This window comes from Tursiops truncatus, chromosome 12 (genome assembly GCF_011762595.2).
Source record: "Tursiops truncatus isolate mTurTru1 chromosome 12, mTurTru1.mat.Y, whole genome shotgun sequence".
Lineage (NCBI taxonomy): Eukaryota > Metazoa > Chordata > Mammalia > Artiodactyla > Delphinidae > Tursiops > Tursiops truncatus.
Window position 1 is genome coordinate 55414408 of NC_047045.1, and position 22834 is coordinate 55437241.

Consider the following 22834-nt stretch of genomic DNA (forward strand, 5'->3'; position numbering starts at 1 on the left):
TTGTAATTATAAAAATTTTATTTCACTCTTACTTTAATTAAATCTTCATAAGCACCATGTCATGAACTGGCAATCTAGAAAGAGGATACTGGAATGCTTTAGTCAATAACAAACTGCAAGCTGATGATATGAAGTTACAGCTACACGGAGCATGTGTACAAGACCACATTTAGAAAGGTTCACTTGAGAATCCCACGATGATGCACAAAACAGGATTCTGGCATCAATTTGTTCACACTTCCTATGCTCAGAACCCAAAGAAACACTGGTTCACCTTGACAGTTTACAGTTTGCTAACACTTGACCTTGAAAGCATAAATGTTGCCATCTTGATTTCTTGACCAGTGCTTGGTCATAGGCTGAAAAGACCAATTCCTTTGAAATTTAAATTCTGCTTAAAGGTTATGTTCAACATTATGCATGTCATCAGCAAGGCCTTTGAATGTGTGCAATTCTCATATATGATCACCAAACCATTACTGACCTAAGGAAATTGTGGAAAATTATATTGCCAGCAAAATGCTTAAATTTGGTCCTACATTAAAAGACCCAATTGCCAAGGTGTTTTACATAAATTTAATTCACAAGCATGTACACAAGAGATTCACTATAAAGAACATTGCTTCCTGGTTTATGAATAAAAAGTTTATCCTCTACTTACACTAAACATACAAAAAATAATCTACAAAAATTGTTTACAGTTGATTTTAGTGAAAGAAAAAGCTTTCTTCAGAAAAAAAAAATGATTGTGTGGTGGTAGTAGTTTAGCCATCAAAAAAGGAATGTAAGTAACCAATAAATATAATGTGCTTTCTCCATATAGACATATTTACACTTGAGTCTTTGGCTTATGTTGTTTTCTAAAAAGAACTTTAAATGATCCAGCCATCATTGCACATTAAAGGAAAATAAGCCAGTTATATATATTTATATATTTATATAGAGATCTGCTACACTTGAAACATATTAAAAAATGAACTTTCCTATGAATTTGCACAGCTTTTCTTTCTTCTTCCTTGAAAGATTTAACATCTTTTATCTGAAAAGGGGAGAAAAATGCCACATAGAAAGTATTAATTCATGCAACACGTGGTGGCTGCTCTACCAAAGCAGGAGAGAAAAGGCTGCATGTTCACTGGACAAACACTGAGAAGTTCTCATTTGAATCTGCTTCTTATTAAATAAAATTTATGTGGCACGAAATGTTGATGCTTTCATACAGTAATAGAAACTGAGTCCTTTTTATTAAGATACACAACTTCATAAGAAAAATACTTTTACCTCTCAAATGTAAAAGCCTCCCACCCCCCACATTAAAATCTTTCTGCACAGGTGTGACACGTACAACAGCTGCTGGCTCAACAGATGAATGGGCTCTGCTTGGATGCACTGTGAAGTCTCCCCCCAACTAAGATGACTCCAGGTACTCCAAAGCTACGTCGTAGCAGAAACGGTACTGCTCCTGAAAGAAATTAAAACAAAAGGGTGGAGCAAGGTTAAGAAAAAGGAGAAGAATGGAGAATAATAGCTATCAAATGAATACTTGCATTCAATTTAGATTTTTCAAGAATTACAGATTTTTTTTCTATATACAAGTTTAGCATCTAGGCATGCATATTTTACATTTGAGTCTAATGATTGCTGTTTTTTAAGAAAAAGGAACTTGATGTAAAAAGATATGTTGTCTTTGCCTCATATTTTATATCAAATTACAAAAATCTTCAGTATTATCTGATTATAATAGTAATACCTGATCAGTACAGAAAAATTTCCAAGTATAGAAAAAGATAATCAGAAAAAGTTTCTATAAATCTGTTATCAGAAACAACTGTTTAAAATACTACCTTAGTGTCAATTCAGTCCATTTTTATGCATGGTTGAAATAATAATTACTTTAGAATAAATATTAATTGCTTATCTATGTTTGGGGATATAACTTTATATTTTATTTCCTGTTGTTTAGCATTGTTATGTGTTCTTTTCTTATGTTATTTAACACCTCTGTTAATACTTCATAAAAGTCTAATATGTGGATTGACTGTAATATTGCATTTATTTTTTCTTTACTATAAATAATCCTAGAGTGAACATGCAAATATTTTTCTCCTCACTTCAGATACTTTCCTTAGTGTTATTAAAAAAAAGCCAGTCATTTCAGACTGCCACTCAACAAGTCCAAATTCTTAATTTCTTCTTCCAATTTTATTGAGATGTAATTGACATACAGTACTGTATGTTTAAGGTGTACGGCATAACGATTTGACTTACATACGTGAACATCCAAATTCTCAATTTTTTTTTTTTTTTTTTTTTGCGGTACGCGGGCCTCTCACTGCTGTGGCCTCTCCTGTTGCGGAGCACATGCTCCGGACGCGCAGGCCCAGCGGCCATGGCTCACGGGCCCAGCCGCTCCGCGGCATGCGGGATCCTCCCGGACTGGGGTACGAACCCGTGTGCCCTGCATCGGCAGGCGGACTCTCAACCACTGCACCACCAGGGAAGCTCCAAATTCTTAATTTTTGACACAGTTTTTGGTCTACCAGAGAATTTAAGTAAATTTTTCAAAAATGGTTAGTGGTCCTTAAATTTTTTTGAGCTTACTTTTACCAGAAAAATTTATTTCTTCTGCCTTTATTTATTTAAGACAACTTGGTTAACAAAAATTTTTGAGTTAAAACTGCCTTTCCTCTCAGTCCATCTGTGTGTCGTTCCATTATGAAGAATTTAGAAAAATTCAGACTGCATTACAAATTATTACTTGCAATATGTATTAAAATCTTCCCAGTTCAGTCCAAGTGGGTAAAATTCAGGCTGAATTAGAGAACAATCTAAAACACATATTATTTCTAAAGAGAACTTCCAGGTGTTTCCAGCAATAAATGAGGGAAATAAAAACTTTCCCCAAGAGGTCTTTATCAATCCTACCCTAATTATCTAGTAGCTGTGATTTAAATTAGCCTACCACTGTGGCAAGGGCATCTCAAGAACCAAAAAGTGCTTGGGAACTGTCACATCTCTTTAATCAGTCTCTAGCAATTTGGTTTACTCTCTAAATTTTCTTACCAAACTCGTCAGTTCAATTCAACAGCACACTGAACTAATCATTAACCTTGATTAAACACAAATTGGGTGTATAGTCAGGATTCATGGGACATGAATGTAAAGGTAAATAGTAACTCTTAAGAAGGTTCTAGAATGGCAGAGTTTAATCATAGACTTTTTTTTTTTAAGGAACAGTGAGAAATCAGAGTTAAATATGGAAGTACGATCAATAAGTGATCTTATTGATGATTTTGGAAGACTTGATCTGAGAGATAGAGGCAGAGTTTACATTAAAAACTCTTCAGACAGCAGAGAGTTTAAAGACCTAACCATTACCTGCCCATTTTGTAAAAAGACCTCGGAGTTCTACCTCAAAAATCCCTCAAATCTATACCCCCCTTCCTCCAGCTCCATTGCCAACACCCCAGTCAAAGCCAATATCATCTCATTGGGACAAGAGCAATACCTAAGGTATAAGCTGGAGTAGAGGGGCTTTGAGGACTTGTAGAAGGGGAAGAAGTCTGTGACCGTTCTTCAAAGTGAAACGGTGTAAATGTAACTCTTCAGATTTTGTCTCAGGAAGCAATGCACCTCTTGTGTGAACAATCCATGAGCAGGAAGTGGTGAAAATACTTTAAAGGTTTATTGAATTGCTCACTTTTGTTATCTGATCATCTTGATAAATGTAGGGCAAGCAACAATGATGTCTTGGTTTTCCTGGTTTACTTTTCTGTGAGCATAAACTACACAGCTGCCCCTGACCTTATCCTGCCATGCACATATGTGTAACCCACAGCCATCACTTTAGAAGTCGAATGTGCTAGAGAAGTTTAACTTTCTTCCTCTGCATACAGCTTCAACCAGACGAGCTCCTACATACACCTACCTCCCTGCTCTTATTTTGTAATCTGTGTTGTGATTTAGTGAGCCCTGGATAATTCAAATAATATCACATGAACTACGTTCTAAAATTGGTCAAGCTGAAAACTGTCAAAGGCGATAGTTTAAAAAATTATAATTTGACCAGCAATGAAGAATTATAGATAAAGACTAAAATAAATTTCATTTGCCCTTTAAAAACTCTGGGTGTCTAAAGTGCTAGATGCAGGGCTTCCCTGGTGGCGCAGTGGTTGAGAATCTGCCTGCCAATGAAGGGGACACGGGTTTGATCCCTGGCCCGGGAAGATCCCATATGCCGTGGAGCAACTAAGCCCGTGCACCACAACGACTGAGCCTGTGCTCTAGAGCCTGCGAGCCACAACTACTGAGCCCGCATGCTGCAGCTACAAAAGCCCACATGCCTAGAATCTGTGCTCCGCAACAAGAGAAACCATCGCAACGAGAAGCCCACGCACTGTGATGAAGAATAGCTCCCACTTGAGGCAACTAGAGAAAGCCCGTGCGCAGCAACAAAGACCCAACACAGCCAAAAATAAATTAAAAAAACAAAGAAACAAACAAAAAAAAACTGATATAAAAAGTGCTAGATGCAACCTATGAATATATCCCTCAAAATGTTTTACCAGTTAATATTGTTTAAGAAATAAAAATAAACAAGAATAAAACCTAGATAGCAGGATTTTCTTATTATAGAACCATTTAACAAATTTTACTGTAGCAAATATTTATTGCTCAGAAGAAAAGAACAAAAATCCTACACATTTCCCAAGTTAAATGAAAGTAGTTTTCTTCATCATTAGCAGCTTAGGCAATATGTGGTTACGTTTATGTGGGTAAAGAGGGATACTTGGCAGTTCATCAATTAGGCAGGAAAGTCCCCACAAAGACACATTTATACATATGATTCACTATGCGTGTATCAAGTCAAATCAACAAGTAGGTATATGATTGACTAATCTCTACCCTCCCTTCTGTGTACAAGACTGTGACTCACCGGGGCTTCCACCATGTTTGGCTTGCTGTTCCTTAGCGTCTTGACCGCATGGAACACATCGACAACATTTTGCCGTTTCACCATTTCAACAACGATGCCTATAGCACAGAACATGCCACTTCGCCCACCACCATTTCTAAAAGCAAAGAAAGCAAAGGCATTTTAGATCGAAGCTTTTGGTGACCACAGGTCACACAATCATGTTTGGGAAAAGAAAACATTATCTTTTAAATATTTTCCCTTTGTGTTTTAATTTTGCTTCACATGTGTGCATGTATGTGTAGAGAGCAGAAAGGAAAGATACTTGAGGATGACATTAACTTAGTAGCTTATACTTAGGGACATGTTACAGGCATAGATGGCTGCAACCCAGATACTTTGAGATTTTGATAGATTTGTACACAGTGTAAATCAGAAAAGTTATTCAGAGTAGTGTTCAAAAGAGTTTAAACTATATAATAACTATACGATAATCAATTTAAAAAATACAAAAGTTGAAGTTAGTAGTGAATCATAGAATCAAGAAACAGGAAGATTGTTTCAAAAGAATGTCTAGTCAAGGTCTGTAAGATGGGAGTCGGTTACTCTTTAACATAGACGTGAAGGCTAATAAGGAAATGACCACCAAGGCCCCCCACATGGCCAAGCCAAGCCGCCACACTCACAGGCAGTGGATGATCGTTCGGCCCTCCCCATCCTCGCATTCCTCCTGCCATTTTTCCACCTGCAGTATCAGCTTCAAAAATGACCGTTTGGAGCCAGGCACTTCTCGATGAGAAGCCCACCCTAGATACTGAAACTGCTGTACCATCAGATAACCTTCCTGTGGCTGCAGAGGGAAAAGTATTTTTATGTAAATGAGTTGGGGCTAGAATTTTTACTAAAAAGTAAAAGGTTCATATCAATTTACACCATGACATAAATGACACTGACAATGGATTGAATCTAGCTGATGCAAGTCCAAAATATGTACATACCAGTGCAGAAACATTCTAAGTTACATGAGAATTATCAGTTATACAAAATTCTCCCTCATGCTCCATATCCAATAATCAATTCCTACGTTTATACTTCGTAAATAACTTTCAAATTCACCTCCTCTTTATTGCCACTGACATCATTGCACTCTCAATCACAAATCATAATAATCACTTCTTAGTTGATCTCCCTGAACAAACTTCGATCTCCTTTCAAACCATTCTTACCGAAGGCATCATGATTATTTTTAAATGCAAATATGATCTTGTCACTTCCTGATTTAATGGCTTCCAAATGATCTTAGCATAAAACCCAAATTTGCTGCCAAGGCTTAAAAATACCTATATGATAAGGCTCCGCCTCTTTCTCTAACTTCACTTTACTCGAACAACCTATTCAAGTTCTAGGCACATTGGTCTTCCCTTAATCTATTTATCAAGTCATTTCTTGCCTCAGGAACTTTGCACATACTCTCCCCTTCGCCTTGAACATCTCCTTCTTGCTTGCTTTTCTCAGTCCCAAACAGAGTGATCAACTTGTCTTGGGTTTGCCTTGGACTTTTCTGGTCTTTGCACTAAAATTCATGTGTTCTAGGAAACCTTCCTGTCCTGTGTAAACCAAGGTAGCTGGATATCCCATGCCCAAAGAGCTCCTACAAATTTTTTCAAATTTTGACTTAAATATCACTAACTCAGAGAAGTCTTCTCTGATCACCCAGCTATGTCAGATCACCCAAATCCTCTGTATTTTGTACTTTTTCTCTGTAAAATTTCATTTATTTGTAAATGATTATATAAGTTGTTTAATGTTTGTCTTCCCTGATAAAATACAAATTCTTTAAGGACAAGAAAGTCTTTTTCCCTTAAAATCTCTATCCCTAGAACCTAGCAAAATACTTTCCAAAGAACAGTATTGTTGAATAAATGAATCAAGACCGTAAACCTTCATATGAAAATGTAAGGAAGAATTTGTAATGCACAAGTGAGCCATATCATAAGGCATCAGATCTGAAGCTTCACATGGCAAGGGCTCATGCATCTTTTGGTAGGACAGGGAACTATCTAGTATAACACCCAACCTCTAGTTGGCGCATACTAAATATTTGGTGAGGTGAATGATATTAAATAATGAGAATGGGAACAGAAAGAAAAATCACGCACTAGTAAGGACCAGAATACCAAATATAGAGGAAGATAAATATGCTGACCAAAAAAAAAAATGTAACGCAAATTTCAGTTCCTGTTCCTAGAATATTTTTCATATAAACAGCTCAATGAACAGACAGGTCTTACTTTCTTAGTTTAGCAGCTACGGTTTCTCAGCTAAAATATTACTAGAACCATAATGTAACAGATGTGCAGACATAATGAGATTCCTTTAAATTAAAATCTAAGATATGCATGAATATTATGACATGATTGAAGTTATCCTTTTTTTCTCCACTGAAATGAGCAATAGAATTGGATATGAATTTCTTCTCTACTTATACACATAGAGACGTTAAGCAGAAACACATATAGCCATTTTGATGTGAGAAACACTGAAACATGACAATTCTAATCACACACTTAAAACAAGACATATACATAGAATTGCTGCTCTAAAAGAGAGTAACCTAGCTCTTTAAAAAGACCATAATTCCATGGAAGTTACTACTGTTTTCTTTTCAAATTCTGCTTGCTATGTGGTTACATAATATAAACAGTTTTCATTAGTACTTTTTGGTTTTTTGAAGGAGAGACCCCACACAATTTGTCACTGAAGGCAAAACACATGAAGTGTCAAGGAAAGAAAGACTTCTGAAGGACACAGTTCCTACTTAGCTGCTGGGAAAAGGCACAGTGGTAGCAGCACTGGATCTGGCTATAGATCTGGGCAAAGCCAGATGCTGGGACATTTAGAAAGATGAAATCGTAGATGAGCTGTAGGAGCAGAATCAGTGATGGCTGTGATTTATCTTTTCCTTCATGCCTGGGGCCCTCTCTTATAAGCAGAACTGGAATAGTGACATGGAACCCTTCTATAATGGCTAGTCCGACACATCACTTCCTCCTGTCATCAGTATTATATTCTTATTTTTCAATGGCATGCCTCTTCTGGGTTGGACTATCAATGCTACTAAAACATGCAGTCAACCTCGAGATAAGTCTACTTATACTCAGGGGCCAGGCACAGACAATCAAACTCACTTGAACCTAGGAATCTGAATTTAGATTTCCATATAGAATACAATAGGCTAGTAACTGACCGGGAAACCTAGCTTCCAGCATTTCTGCTTTCCTGTTTTTAGAATGCATTTTTATTCTAGTGTTAAGGCATAAGATGATTACTAGCTTTGGGAATGATTATATAATGCTTATTAGCTTATTCATTTTACTCTCTCTTTTGTCTGAATGGAAATATACCCCATCATGATTATGGTCACCTGGTTCTGGATCAGCTCAGTTAAAATCATTAATGACTTACTCTTGTTAGATTGCATATCCTAAAAATCCGGTTTATCACATCACAGTCCATTGAACAAGACATACATTCCACTTGGATAGGGCCATATCGTAGCATCCCTTCTTCTGGCCAGTACTGAGGGCAGCCCTAGATGATGAATGTTTTGAAAGAAAAAGAAAATGAGCATTATTTTTTCTAAATAGGGTAGTATAAAGCAGATTTTACCATTTTATTACTACCTTATTAAGTTGTGCGTAAGTACACAAAAGCAACCTATAACCATTAACCTGGGACAAGTCGACTTCATTTAACATCACAATGGAGGTACAGCCATAATCATACACTAATCTCCAGAAGTCTTTCACAGTGTTTGGCAGAGGGTACTGTGTGACGATGAAAGCAGCTGGTTGCCTGTAGCTCTGTGAAAAAACAAGGGAGATGGGGAAACATAAGAACTTCAAATGAATAATTAGTTGTACAAACAGATTCAGCACACTTCAGTGTAGGGCCAGTAAGACACAACAGCTTCATATGGAGATGGAGCCAGCCTGCTGCTTAAGCCCTGGAATAACAGGTTTGGACCACTGCAATATACTGCAACTAGTAATCAGTCAATCTGTTGTATGACTTTGATGCCTCAGCAGTAATTTAAGCCAAGAATTTGTTTTATTTTGTTGATAAAAGTAAATATAGCACAAATACCAAAAGAAAAAAAAAAAAGAAAACTTCGTGAGGCTAACATCCTTCGTGAGGTACCTGTTGGGCTGTTTCAGTCTTCCAAAGTCTAAGAGGTTAAAGGCATAAAATTCCCTGGCATGTGTGTTTGTGTCTCCGTGTATCTATCTATGTCTAACTGCTATCAGCTGTGAATGGAACTGTTTGGCTCTCCTCCACTCCAAATAAGAAAAACCACGTGTGCCTCAAACTCGTGTGCTTTTATATTATATGGACATTATCAACACATCTTGTAGGCAATCCACTTTCCATAGTTTTCTGGGCATTTCTAATGTATATCAATGATCAGAATGATGGTTTCAATCATTTAAGATTTTTCAAGTGCCAAAGAGTAAAACCAATGCGTTTCCTGGGCCCACATAAGAGGGAATGTCTCCTTGTTTACCAAATGCCCCTTGACTGGGACACAGAGCATTATCTCTTTCCAGAAGGAGAGGATAGGCTCATCTGGCCAATCTGTCATTCTACAGACTAATAAGCTGCACTAAAAATGAAATATATATTTCTATGAACTAAATTAATGATTTGTAAAAATATAACTAGACAGTTGCCTGAGATGGATTTCTTCAATGCTGATAAAAATTGTCAGTGATCTCCTAACTCATTTGTATCATACTACTCTTTAAGTCCTTCAAGTGTCTTAAACCAGTGTAGAAATTGACCTTTAAACTTCATAGATCCTATCACCATTTGGGAAATGCTGCTAACCACAGCGTTTCACTCCATGGAAGACTTCAGGATAAATCTGAGGAGATAGTAATTCACCAGCTGCTTCTACTTGACCTTAAGACCTTACAAAGTCACACCCACAGTTGGGGTGAGTACCCTCCTAAAGAGGGTATGAAAGCTCATGGGAAAGGATCAGAAGAAAGAAGTAAGCTTCCCTTCCAATTAAACGTCTGCTCCATGGGAAGGTAAGTCAAGGAAGGCTAAAAGCCTTTTATTCCTTTTTTGAGTCACAGGGGAGGGGAGGTTCCTTCCTCTCTAAGTACAAGAGCACATCTAAGGCTTTGAAATCACAGGATCCTTGGCCTTACCTCCTAATTCTTCACAGGCATGGCGCAGGGTATATGACCCTTACGATGGGGGTAGAGGGCAAGGGAAAGTGGGGAGTGTTGACCAGTGAGCCCACTCTTATTAGCCAAACCGAACCGAAATTTCTGAAGCCCTAACCACACTACTAAATCCACAGGGCAGTTTCAACTACAAAATATATCTGTGTTGAATCACAGGGAATTAAACAGAGAATAAGAACAGGTAGAATACAAGCTTCAGTCTTCATATTGACTAGAAAACAATCTGAAAATTAGGAAAAAATTTGAAAGAAAAGCCAAAGACAAAAAATGCCTCAAACACATGCCTCATCAATATTCTTTCCTAATATTTTCTTTTTCCCTTTTTCACACGGCCTTTTTTCATCCAAATCCAAACTGGCTCAGAAACAAAAAGTTCTGTGTGTTTTCTCTGTATTTAGTATGTTTGCCTTTCCAGACAATTAAAGTTGGAAGAAAAAGTACAATGAGGATCCAATGTGATTTCAGGAGATATGAGTAATGACTAGGCAAGACTCTGGTCACAGCAGGAGTGGCATCTTTCTACTTGAGCTTGCCTTTAAACTATTCTGTGCTGTAGAATAAAAAAGATCAAAGCAACTGGGTGAAAGTTAGAATTGGAATGTGGGCTTTTCTAAGTCTTACTATCAGAAGCTAGTTTTGGAAACACAATAGGAGCAATTACTTAGAAAGCTTCATTATTAGTCACCCAGGAGTGAACCCTGACTTCTGATTTCTCCTTACTACAGTTCCATAGACTAAAGAGCAAAAACTAGAGATGCTTATGAATGAAGGTGATAAACTAAAAGGATTCTGAACTTGAAACCCTTCTTACTTCTTCCCAAGGTAAGCAAAGTAAGGTGGCCAAAGACTAATTTAAAATTCTCTTTCTGTACTGTTCTGTCTATGGGACGCTAACACGCTGAGTACATGCTCTACCATCTACAGTGTGAAGATTGGGGTGGGGTAAGAGAGTTCCTTCATTATGATCGATGTGTTAACATGATATCTTCCATGCCTTCCTTAGTTATTTATATCTAGTCTCTATTAATTAATAACCAATGTAACAAGTTAGCTATAAATTATTGGAACACTAAATGTCAGAGATAAAAATTTCCAAACTAACACAATTTCAGTAGAATATGGCATTCTGTGATTTTAAAACTTCGAAATAGATAAGCATGATTCTCTTTCCTGAAAATAATTAGGATAAAAACTATCACCTGTAGATATTTCTTGTACAGAAATTTTATAATAATTGACAACCAAGTGCCAAACTTATAGTCAAGTCTAAAATTTATAGTGCCTAAGAATCATTGTAAGGGAAATTCAAAATCATTCTCCAAAAAAAATTCGTATTTCAATGAAAGTTTCCAATTTTCCTTTTTAGGCCATTTAAATTTTCTTGAAAAGAGAACTAGCCAGTGTTCATCAATTTTGCAGCTTTTCATGATACTTTACACTAACAAAGAGAGCAGTCTCTTACGTCCATAAGAGCAGCATTGATGTAGTTACTACTCTCCCCATCAATTGTAATTAAAAAAGGCAGACATCTGTCAGGTGGCAGCATGTCCATGAAACGGTTCTTGTCATGGTTCCTTGGCAGGCAAGCTATACTGCAGTCCTCAGCTTGTAGTCGAGGGGTGACTGAATTCAAGGTCTGAAAAGAAAAGGGAACCCAGGTTAAAAGACAGTGACCCATTTAATAGCATAACACTGATCTATCAAGCATTTAGGAGGCCAAGTAGAAAGTGAAGGATTTGTGCAAGCCAATGGCATTTGCCACGATGACACGCTGATAGACTTTGTAGTTAAAGCTAATGAAGCCAGAGAAGTGACAAAGAAACAATACACACATTGTACAATGGGCCTCTTCTTAAAAGGGAAAGGGATGCTAAACAACACAGCAACCTGCAAATGTATTGCCTAACCAAAGAAAATGCAATCAAAGTGGCCCATGATGATGACCCATCATAAAGTTATCATTTGTAATAACATTTTAATATGCCATATTTGAAGACATGCTATTGCATGTTGGAAAGAGCACTGGGCAAAGAATCAAAGTATTAGGTTTCTAGAGTTATTATTTTTTTTTTTTTGCGTTATGTGGGCCTCTCACTGTCGTGGCCTCTCTCGTTGCGGAGCACAGGCTCCGGACGTGCTGGCTCAGTGGCCATGGCCCACGGGCCCAGCCGCTCCGCGGCATGTGGGATCCTCCCAGACCGGGGCACGAACCCGTGTCTCCTGCATCGGCAGGCGGACTCTCAACCACTGCGCCACCAGGGAAGCCCTCTAGAGTTATTCTTGACTTCACAGTCACATAGCTTTAGGGGTGTTTTAAGGGCAATGAAAACATTGGGGATTATTGAGAGACGATATTTAGCACAAACTCTAGCTATTATTATTAATGTTCTTGATCTCACGTTGTGAGTAACACAGAAGGTTAAAATCCGTAAGACTGCATTTGGAAAAAGGTTTTAAACACACCCAAATTACCACTAAATTTGACTTTTATGATACCTTTTCCCACACTTTTCCCTGAGTCTGAACTCATTTGCCCTTCAAGATACAGCAGATATGAGCTCATTAACACAAAAGTGACTCCATAATACGTATAATGAAAGAGACGGGTATTATATTATACTTAAAATAGGGTCAAAGGTTATAAATTTGACTTGAAAGATGTTTCTTAGAAGAATTAAGACTGCCCAGAATAAATTGTAATAAGTTGTTCATAAAAGAGGCTGTAGAAATAGTTAATACCTGGAATTCATCTTTGAGATGTGAAGAGTTTGTCTGGGAGTCTATTCTAATCATATCAAAATATGCAGCTTTAAATTCACAGACAGGTATGGCAGTTTCTCCACATAAGCAGGCTTCTAAAATGGCATCATGAATAAAAATGTACTGTTCCTATCAAAAGAAAGAAAAATTTCATAATATTTAATATAAATGTTCTTTCATCAAAGAATTTTTTCTATATGACTTGATGAGCTAATATCGATTCTATGTGAAAAGCACCTAGTATTTAGTTTGATAAATATTGGAAAGCAAACAACAAAAAAAGGCCACTAGAGGTTAATCAGCAATCAACACACCTCTGTCTGGACCATATTGATACGACGAGATCTTAAGGCTTTGACACAGTTGTAGATGTCAACAACACCCTCTCTTTCAGCCATGTCCAGCATGATGTCAATCACAATGTAACAACCAGTTCGTCCAGCACCAGCACTGAAAAATAAACAGATCTAAAGAACTGCAGGAAGCATGTCTATGAAAATTGAAAGATCCTTCTGATTTTCAAATAAGTGGAATCAAACTGATTTAACAAAGTATAAGACATAATTTGTACTTACTGTGTAAATGCTTATTAATGAACAAATAACTTCATGTAGAGTATCTACTTTGGTGTAAACTGAGGATTGGAACAAATGAAAAGATACAAGCTTTGCAAATCAAACTGTGTTTTGAAAATAATGTATATATGTCACTCAAGTTCCATAGCTCTCTTACAGTCTTCACTTTACATAAATTTCAAGCTCGTAGAATTGATCAAGGAGTGGATTCGTGCTTTAAACTTTCACCTGAGACTGAGAGACTCACACTCACGTGGTTGTGGGCACTCGGGCAAAATGCAGGAATGCTGTCTTAGTCAGACAGACTCTTGTCAAGGCAAAAGAACATTAATTCCAAAACCTTTAAATGGAAAATCTGAGGAGTCACAATTCAGGGGAAGTGTTAATAGTGAGGGTGGGGAAGAAAATGGCGGTTATCAATGGGGTGGAGACCAACAGTAAAAAGAATATTTGAATGGTGATACAAAGAGAAAATGAAAATGAATTGTGAACTATGAAATATAATTCCTAACAGGTCACAAAGATGCCACTGTCTTACTGTATTTAATTCAGTAGTTGAATCATAATTCACTGTTGATTGTTTTACCCACTGGAAATATTTCTACAAATATTTCTCCAATCATATACAGAAGTCAATGGAGCAAACAAGATATAGTTGGGATTTTTACAGGAAATTCACTTTGTAGTTAGCTTCCTCTTTTCCATAAATTCAGATACCCAAGTGTAAGTAGAAAAATGACACTTCTGTTTCAAGATAGTATCTGAGAATCTTGGAGCACTTCTGAAGCAAGCCATTCATAGGAAAGTAAACCTCTATGATAAGTCAGGACACCCCATAATTGAAAACCCATTTATCTCATTTTCTAAATGCATAGATAGACTATTAACATCATTTCTTTGTTGTCCAGATTTGGTCATTTCTCTTAAACTTACTGTTATTTAAGAAATTTAAGTAAAAGGTATCGTGGCTATCTCTATTTCTTTTTTTTGCCTACCATCTTCTCAATCACTGTTCCCAGGGTTTGAGACAGGAAAGTAATTGAAGAGTATATCAGATTTCTTGAGGAGGATTGAACAGATTTTTTTTTTTGCAAGGTACACAGTATCTGATCCTAATGGGACGCCTTACTTTTATTGTATTCTTTGTCCTTTATTTTCCCCCTTTTATACATGGTCATTTAAATACTGAATAGTCTGGATTTTCAGAAAGAAAAAAAATGCTTAAGCACAATCTATTATGTAGCTTGGAAGGGACAGTATTTGAAAATAGTGTGCAGCATTTAGGAAAAGCTTTTCAGATTCAGTACATATTTTTCTGTTCATATCTCAAAATGAGACCATGTAATTTGCTTTTAGTGTCTCTGAATGCTTGTTTTAAGAGAAGTTTCTAATCAGAAGAAAGTCTGGATAATCAGATTTTTCTGGCATATATTTGCTGGATTTTACTGATGTAGTCTTCAAGGTTCTCTGATGGATGGCTTTTAAAAAAGAAAATTCTTAAGTAGCTGTTTTACAGCACAAATTCTTGCAATTTAAACCATTTAATAACTTTGTATGCCTCAAATTTAGTTTTTTTTTTATTCTTAGAAGCTTTATTCATACTAACCAAAAATTGGCACCAAAGCCAATATTCATCAACAGGAAAATAGATAAACAAATTGTGATATATGTCATAAAATAGAATATTATTTAGCAGTAAAAGGAAATAAACTACTGATAAAAGCAACACACTGGATGAATCTCCAAAACATTAAGTTGATCAAAAGAAGTCAGACGCAAAGAAGACATAAGTATGATTCTATATATGTGAAGTTCAAGGCCTGGCAAAGCAAATCTGTGGTGATGGAAATCAGAATAATGGTTGCCTCTGTGTGGGAAGGACAATAAACTGGAAAGGGTATGAGAAAACTTTTAGCAATGATGGAATTATTATCTTCCCCCCCCACACACACTGTATTTTATTTTTACCAAATATAGTTTTAAAAGCTAGGATTCTATTGGGAATTTACTAGATAGGCAAGAAATCTCTATCTTTACCTACCATTGCAAAATATAATATGGGATTTGCAAAAGTGATCTAAAACAAAAACAAACCACAACACGCACACAGATGTTGCCACTAAAAGGCAGAGTTTCTACACTCGCAATTATAGACAGTACTACACACATTACGATGAATATATTTATTTCTGAAGTTTCTATTTTATATCTTCCTTAGAGTTAACTTTTATTTTATTACTGTTTTACCTTATCTGTAATACATGAAAGCTGAAATCTTGTAAGCCAGCGGTCCCCAACCTTTTTGGCACTAGAGACCGGTTTTGTGGAAGACAATTTTTCCACAGCCCCCGGGGGGGTGGGTAGGGGAATGGTTCAGGCAGTAACGCCAGCGCTCGGGAGCGCTGGGGAGTGGGAGATGAAGCTTCGCTCACTTCTCTTTCTCTCTCTCTCTCTCTCTCTCTCTCTCTCTCTCTCTCTCTCTCTCCCTACCTCTTGCCCTACCGGCCCAGGGGGTGGGGACGCCTGTTGTCAGTATGCATTAGTTTTTGTGCTTACAAGCCTTGTCTGGATATTTTTAAAAAGCTGACTGCACACAGTCAATGCCATTTGGACTACCACTTACCTGCAATGCACAACGATGGGGCCAGCGCTGGGAGGGTTGGAGAACTTGACCCGCCGGATAAAGGAAAGAAGGCCTGTAGCATGGTAGGGTACTCCATGGTCAGGCCAGCCGGTGAAATGGAACTGTTTAACTTCACGCATCTCACTGTATCCCCTCTGTGCAAACATGTAAAGAAGTGTTTTCAAAAGGACCAAAATAGAGCCATTAAAGACAACCACGAGTACTAGACCTGATTGACAATGAAAAAAATCAGAAATTTATCAAAGACCATGCTTTTTCTGAGAAAGGATGCTGACATGGCCTAGAAGCTTACCTTTATTGTCAGACAACTGCCAAAGAAAGAAAATTAGAAGTCTTGCTCAGTTCTATAAGTCTGGGTAAATTGTATTTACCTTGACAGTCTGTTCCTTACTTGGAATGACAACACATAAAATGATTAGGGGAAAAGGAAGAAATGGGAAGTTAAAACGCTGCCCTATCGACCCAATGCACTGAGTTCTCAAGTGGTGTATAAAAGCAACTTTCTACTTCTCACCTCACAAAGAGATTTTGATGCCTTGCTTATCCATGTTGAAAATAGTTTTGATGTATAGCATGTAGGAATTTTCCAGAACAGTACTACTCTAGATTGGTTTGTAAAAGTATACAGACAGCTAAACTCTTCTTTGGGCAGACTATTTTTCTAAACTCTGTGAAAGAATTCAGCACACAGAGGATTATTTATGGCAACAAAAATACAAAATGAAAGAAGCAAAGCATCCATCGTCATGTCTCTCTCCTGTTGGGTTAATTTAAGAGAACCCTTTCAATGCACATTTCAAAGCTCTTCCCTTCCTTTTCTTTTTTCCCCCTTCCTTTTTGTTAAAAGAAGCCTGTACATTGTAGTAGCAGTGCTTGGAGAATATAGATGAAATGCTGCATAATTTATTTTTAAGAATCCACATTTGTAGCCCCCCAAACCCCACTATGATCCATATATTTCCAACTCTACTGTGAGATCTGTGAATCTCAGTTTCACTTGTTCCTCAGAAAAGGTGGGAAAATTGCATGAAATAAATGAACTAAATTGAGAAAGTTTATCTTTAGATTCCATCTTTTTTTTTTTTTTTTTTTGCGGTACACGGGCCTCTCACTGTTGTGGCCTCTCCCATTGTGGAGCACAGGCTCCGGACGCTCAGGCTCAGCGGCCATGGCTCACGGGCCCAGCCGCTCTGCGGCATGTGGGATCCTCCCGGACCGGGGCACGAACCCGTGTCTCCTGCATCGGCAGGCGGACTCTCAACCACTGCGCCACCAGGGAAGCCCTAGATTCCATCTTAAACAGACTAATACCACCCAAACCTTGGAAGCCAGTGATCATATCTTATAATTCTTTTTCTTTCCCGTTCCTAGTACAATACCATACACAAAGCAGGGCTCAACAAATAAGTATAATAGTGACAATGATAAACATCACAATGGAATTGTGCAAATAAAATCACTTTCTTAACTACTTTTCAAGTCAGCTCCAGTGAGGAAGGCCATAAATTATTCAAAGATCTGACTTTAGACAATCACTTCATCTCCTCTGCATTGATCCTTTTGCTGGAGTTGCTGTAAGGACCTCGCTCTTTTTAGAAAATTTTAATATCTGGCAATGCATGTTCCCTTATTGTTCATCTTACTTAAATATTCCTGAGTAATTTTCAAATATGTGATGTAAAAAAAAATCACTCTTTTTCAGTGTTTTTTCTAAATAACAAGAAAATAAAATAAAAATAAAACCCCAATAATGTTACAATGTTAACAATGTTAGCAAGTCTCCTTATTTTTCTAATATAATTAGAGTATGCCTATAAATGTCTTTTAAATAAAATTAAGTGCATTACAATATCTATTAATAAAATCCCATGGTTTTGCTCCTGTAATGCACTAAAATAATGAAATATCCTGCTAGATTTCCTACCACAGTTGTAAAATCCTTGTATTCTTAAAAAACAATCATGAAATATCATGTTGCGATCTTTTCTTAATTCACTGCTGGATTCAAATTTTCAGCATGTTCTTGAATGAAGTTGGTCTGTAATGTATGTGTGTGTAGATACTTGAGAAAGGGAGAGAGAGACTGAAAAAGAGAGAGAGACAGAGAGAAGAGCTTGAGAGAGTCCTATTTCTATGTGGTTCTGTTATCACAGTTATGCTAGCTTTTAAAATACATTTAGTTGGTTTTAATGATTTTCTATGGCCTAAATAGTTTGATTAACTTAGGCATTAGCTATTCATTAGTTATTCTTTAAAGGTTAAAGAAACCTCAATTATGAAACCATAATACAATTTTAATGGCAAATTTTAACACTCATTCTATTTTCTTTTACTATCTGTTCAGATTCCTAACTCTCTTTGAGTCAAATTTTGGAAATTATTATTTGCTAGAATATCAGTGTACCTAGACTAAAATCTGTCTCCAAGTTCACACGAACTATTTTTTATAATTTTCCTAATAGCACTGTAACTGTAGTATACACCTTTTGTGTTATCTAATGTTGCATATTTTGTTTTGATTGTTCTTCATTTGGAATTGACAAGTGGTTTAGTTACTTTATTCCTCTTTTCAAGGAAATAGCTCTTTGATTAAATTTATTCTTTTTTGTTTGTGTTTTGGTTTTATATTTAATTTTTCCTTTGTTTTATTGACTTTTTTTCCTGATTTTCTAATTTTATGAATTTTCACAAGATTTTAGACTGCCTTTCAAAATAGAAATCATTTTTGAGTATATATTTTTCTCATAAGATAACTTGTGGGAAATTTTGACATGAAATTGTTTATCTTTACAATATAATTTTAGTTTTAAGGCTATAGTTCAAAGATTATTCAAAAGAGGCTTTGGTGATTTCTGAGCCTAATTTGGGGGATCATTGGTCAGTGGTTTTTTTTTTATTTTCCATTGGATTTTGGAAATGTCTTGAATTTTCGTTATACATTCAGATTTCCTTTATAACTAAGTACATGATTGATTTTTTATAAAACTTTAATGAACTTATTAGAAGAATGTATACTCTAAATTCTCTCTTTCCATAATAATGGGATCTAGCTATTCATTAAATCATGCTTGATGGTTCTTTTCTTGAAATCTCCTACATCTTTGCTTATTCTTTTTCTACTTGATTTGTCTAAGAAATTTTCATACATACTTTATAGTTGTGATCATCATAATCATGTTGTTCTGTATGATGGTACTTTCCATTTAATAGTTCCCCTAATTATTTTTTATGATGGTAAAATTACTTATAAATATCATTTGCAAAGAGTGGTATTTCCAGATCATAGATGTGTAATTTAACTATCTATTGTGGACAGTTATGGTTATCTATAATTTTCTATGACTATATATGAGTCATTGTATTTTTAATAAATTTTTTAGGATAGATTCATAGAAGGTAAGTTTCTTGGTCAAAGGACATCAATATTTTAAAGTTCTGTAGATACACTGATTTACAGAGGGTTTATGTCAATTTAAGTACAATCAGCTACATATGAAAATATCTGTCTCACCATATCCTTAAAATCAATGAGGATTAGAATTCTTTTTTAAAAAGGTCTGGCTGATTTGAAAGTACAAAATGGTATAGCATGAGGTTAAACATTTTCAATAGGCAGCTTAGCAGTTCCTTTTTTTGGGGGGGATTCTATTGTTTCCTTTCTATTTATATTAACGCTATGAATTAAGAATATTAAATAATCACAGATTTGTTTTGTTGCGTGTACATCTTTTAATTTGAAATTTTTTGATACAGATAATTTTACACTTTTGTGTGGTCAAATTTATTAAACTTTTCTGCAACAATGTATGTTATTGCTCCTACGTCTTACTTCAGTCTACTTACACTGCCCACTCTGCTTCAGTCTTTCTGATCCTGTTAAAAAAAAGTCAGATCATGTTACTCCTGGGCTTGAACCCTCCAATGGCTGGCTACTTTTACCTTTAATACAAACTAAAATCATCATAGTAGCTCATAAGGGCTCACTTATCTGGCTCTGTTATTTCTCTGACTTTATCTCGTATTTCTTTCCCCTTCACTTACCTATCTCTGAATACCCTAGATTCCTGGCTGTTTCTCATGATGACAGGAATATCATGCCTTTAGGTCTCTGAAATGACTCTTCCCTCCATCAGGAATATTCTGCCTGGGACAACTTCCCTGGGATATGATCCTTCCCTGGGATATATAATAGTTGTATCACTCACTCCCTCATTTCCTTCAAGCCTTTACTTATGTCACTTTCTCAACAACTCCTTTCCTGATCATTCTGTTAAAACTGTAGGCCATTCCTTCCTCTACCTCAGCAATTTTCCCTACTTCCATTCCCAACATTATTTTTCTCCATGGTACTTTTCAAAATATATGGTGTATTTGTTTATTTGATAATTTTTAATGTCTTTCTCCCCTCAACAGACTATAAGCTCCACAAGAGCAGGGATTTAATATGTGTCCCAAGATTTAGAAACATGCCCGGCACATGTTATGCTCTCAAATAAATATCTGTGGAATGAATGAATGAATAGATTTGACAGCATCATCAAGACAAATCTTAACATGGATTTTAAGAAAAAAAAAAAAAGTTTCAATATACATATTTTTGTAGAACTTTAGGGTACTTACCCTTTCCAGGGTGAATGTCCTGACTACATATTCAGCAAGTGGTTCCATTTCTACACAAGTTACTTTGAAGTCACCATAAACTTCAGTATCATCAGGCCAATACTTATAGCACTTAACCTAAACAACAAAAAGTATGTATAGGTGAACCTGAGTATATAATACCCATTAACCAAGATGATTTAATTTCAGTGATAACTCTTCAGGTCACAATTAAAAGACAGTGTAAAAATCTACAAATGAGATAAAATAACCTGTTACACAATAAATAGAAAGATTTTGTGCAGTTTCATAAAAACATACAAGCCTGATAATGCAATTAGATTCTAGTATAAAATCAAAGCTTACTTTATTTATTATTTTATTTATTAAATAAGAAATAATTTCTCAGCAATCAAAGACTCACTTGAAATGGTATGCCTAAGAATTTTTTTTCAAACAATTGAATGATATTCTATTTTAAGTGTGTTATGTTTTGCTATTCAACTTACAGTCATATTCTGTGACACACAGATTTTTTTGTGCCTCTTACCCGGCCAACTTCAACTAAATTTGTAACCATCACAATGCAGGCGGACTGCTCTTGCCAGATCATTCTCCAGAAATCATATACTGTTTCATGAACTGGGCCTATAAAAAATTAATTTGAATATTATGTTATCAGAGAAATTTTGTAGTTATTAAGAAGTTTAGACAAGATAAAAAGCACTATAAGCTAAATGACCCAAAGAAGAAAAATTAAAGGTGTAACACAAAATGTCACTGAAAGTACTTAAATTCAGTTCATATCTAAATTCACACTAAAGGCAAAAACATAGGCATGTACAAGTTTGTTTGTTTCAGTTTGCCTTCTATGTTTTCAAATTCAGAAAAGAAATCACTAGTTTTTAGGGTACTTATATCTATCTCTAAGTTACTTTAATGCATCTTCATGTACATGTCAAAATAGGAAGTCTTACACCACCACCAACCAAACAGCACATATTACCAATTAAATATACACATATCATTTATAAACAGTGCATGTTTAGGGGTTAATGAAGAACTATCATACATATAAGGACACATTCTAATCTTACAGTATCATCTCTGAACTGTAAAAGCAGCTGCTGGGCTCTACTCTACCCTATACCATGAAACCAGAATATTATTCACCATGGATGATCTTTCTAACTTTAAAGAGTTTATAATTAAACTCAATTACACCAAAGATATGTGAAAAACACTTAGAAAATGACCTCTGTCAAAAGAGCAAATTAACTTTTGTTTTACTTTCCTCTTTTATAAAATAAGATGTGCAGGTTTCTCTTCTGATGGTCAGTGGTCAGTTTGGGGAGATAACTAGAGTGGTTTTGGTGTTACTGTTAGTATACTTTTATTTCCCAGTGTGCCACTATAACAAGATTTCTTTACTGTCTTCTTATTTTCCACGAAGAATGAACTCGACTAAGTTCCCTTTAGCCCTTTGTTTTGTCTTAGTCTTGACTTTAAAACAATTGTAGCAAGACAGTCCAGTATTTCATTATAGCAGTTTTGGTCTTGGGTACTATTACGTGCCAGGCCGACAGACTCTGTTGCAAGAAAACAGGCACCTTACGCAAGATGAGATCTAACTTGCTTTCATCAAAAAATAAGTAATTTCTCTGCCCATCCCTGTTGACTAGTGCTCTGGGACATCAGGATACTAAGAACCAAATCTCAAAACTACCAGCAGCTTCTCGTTTACCTTTAATTAAAAAAATAAATCAAGGTTTAATTTATATACATTTTAAACAGAGAAAACAATTGGTATTATACAAATGAATAAAAAGCAGTGTTAAGCAGAAAATCTGATCTTTTTTTTCCAGTTAATTCAGATAAAATTACAAAAAAAATCACATGGATGATTTAAGCAAGTTTGGTTACTCTATTACATTTAAAAAGGCAAAGTTTTACCTTGAGTTGCAATGTAGTGGCTTGGTCTCTGGTAGCCCTAAAATAGGAGCACAAATTGGTCATCATTTTATATCAGCGTCAGAAATAAATGAATGAAGGCATAAAAAGATGAAGACAACCTCCTGTTAAGATT

General features: G+C 35.9%; 1 protein-coding gene across 2 annotated transcripts in view; it reads right to left on the reverse strand.

Annotated features, from left to right (window-relative positions):
- PTPRK (protein tyrosine phosphatase receptor type K) overlaps positions 1-22834 on the reverse strand; it is a 561831-nt gene continuing 538997 nt past the window's right edge. For both annotated transcript variants that reach the window (XM_033867699.2, XM_033867698.2), the window contains exons 19-30: positions 22702-22738; positions 21299-21396; positions 20770-20886; positions 16129-16283; positions 13245-13380; positions 12910-13059; positions 11633-11806; positions 8647-8778; positions 8381-8506; positions 5602-5765; positions 4937-5072; positions 1-1462 (exon numbers count right to left, since the gene is read on the reverse strand). In XM_033867699.2, the coding sequence (XP_033723590.1) occupies positions 1409-1462; positions 4937-5072; positions 5602-5765; positions 8381-8506; positions 8647-8778; positions 11633-11806; positions 12910-13059; positions 13245-13380; positions 16129-16283; positions 20770-20886; positions 21299-21396; positions 22702-22738 (1479 nt within the window). In that variant the 3' untranslated portion in view covers positions 1-1408. The remainder of the gene's footprint in view (positions 1463-4936; positions 5073-5601; positions 5766-8380; positions 8507-8646; positions 8779-11632; positions 11807-12909; positions 13060-13244; positions 13381-16128; positions 16284-20769; positions 20887-21298; positions 21397-22701; positions 22739-22834) is intronic.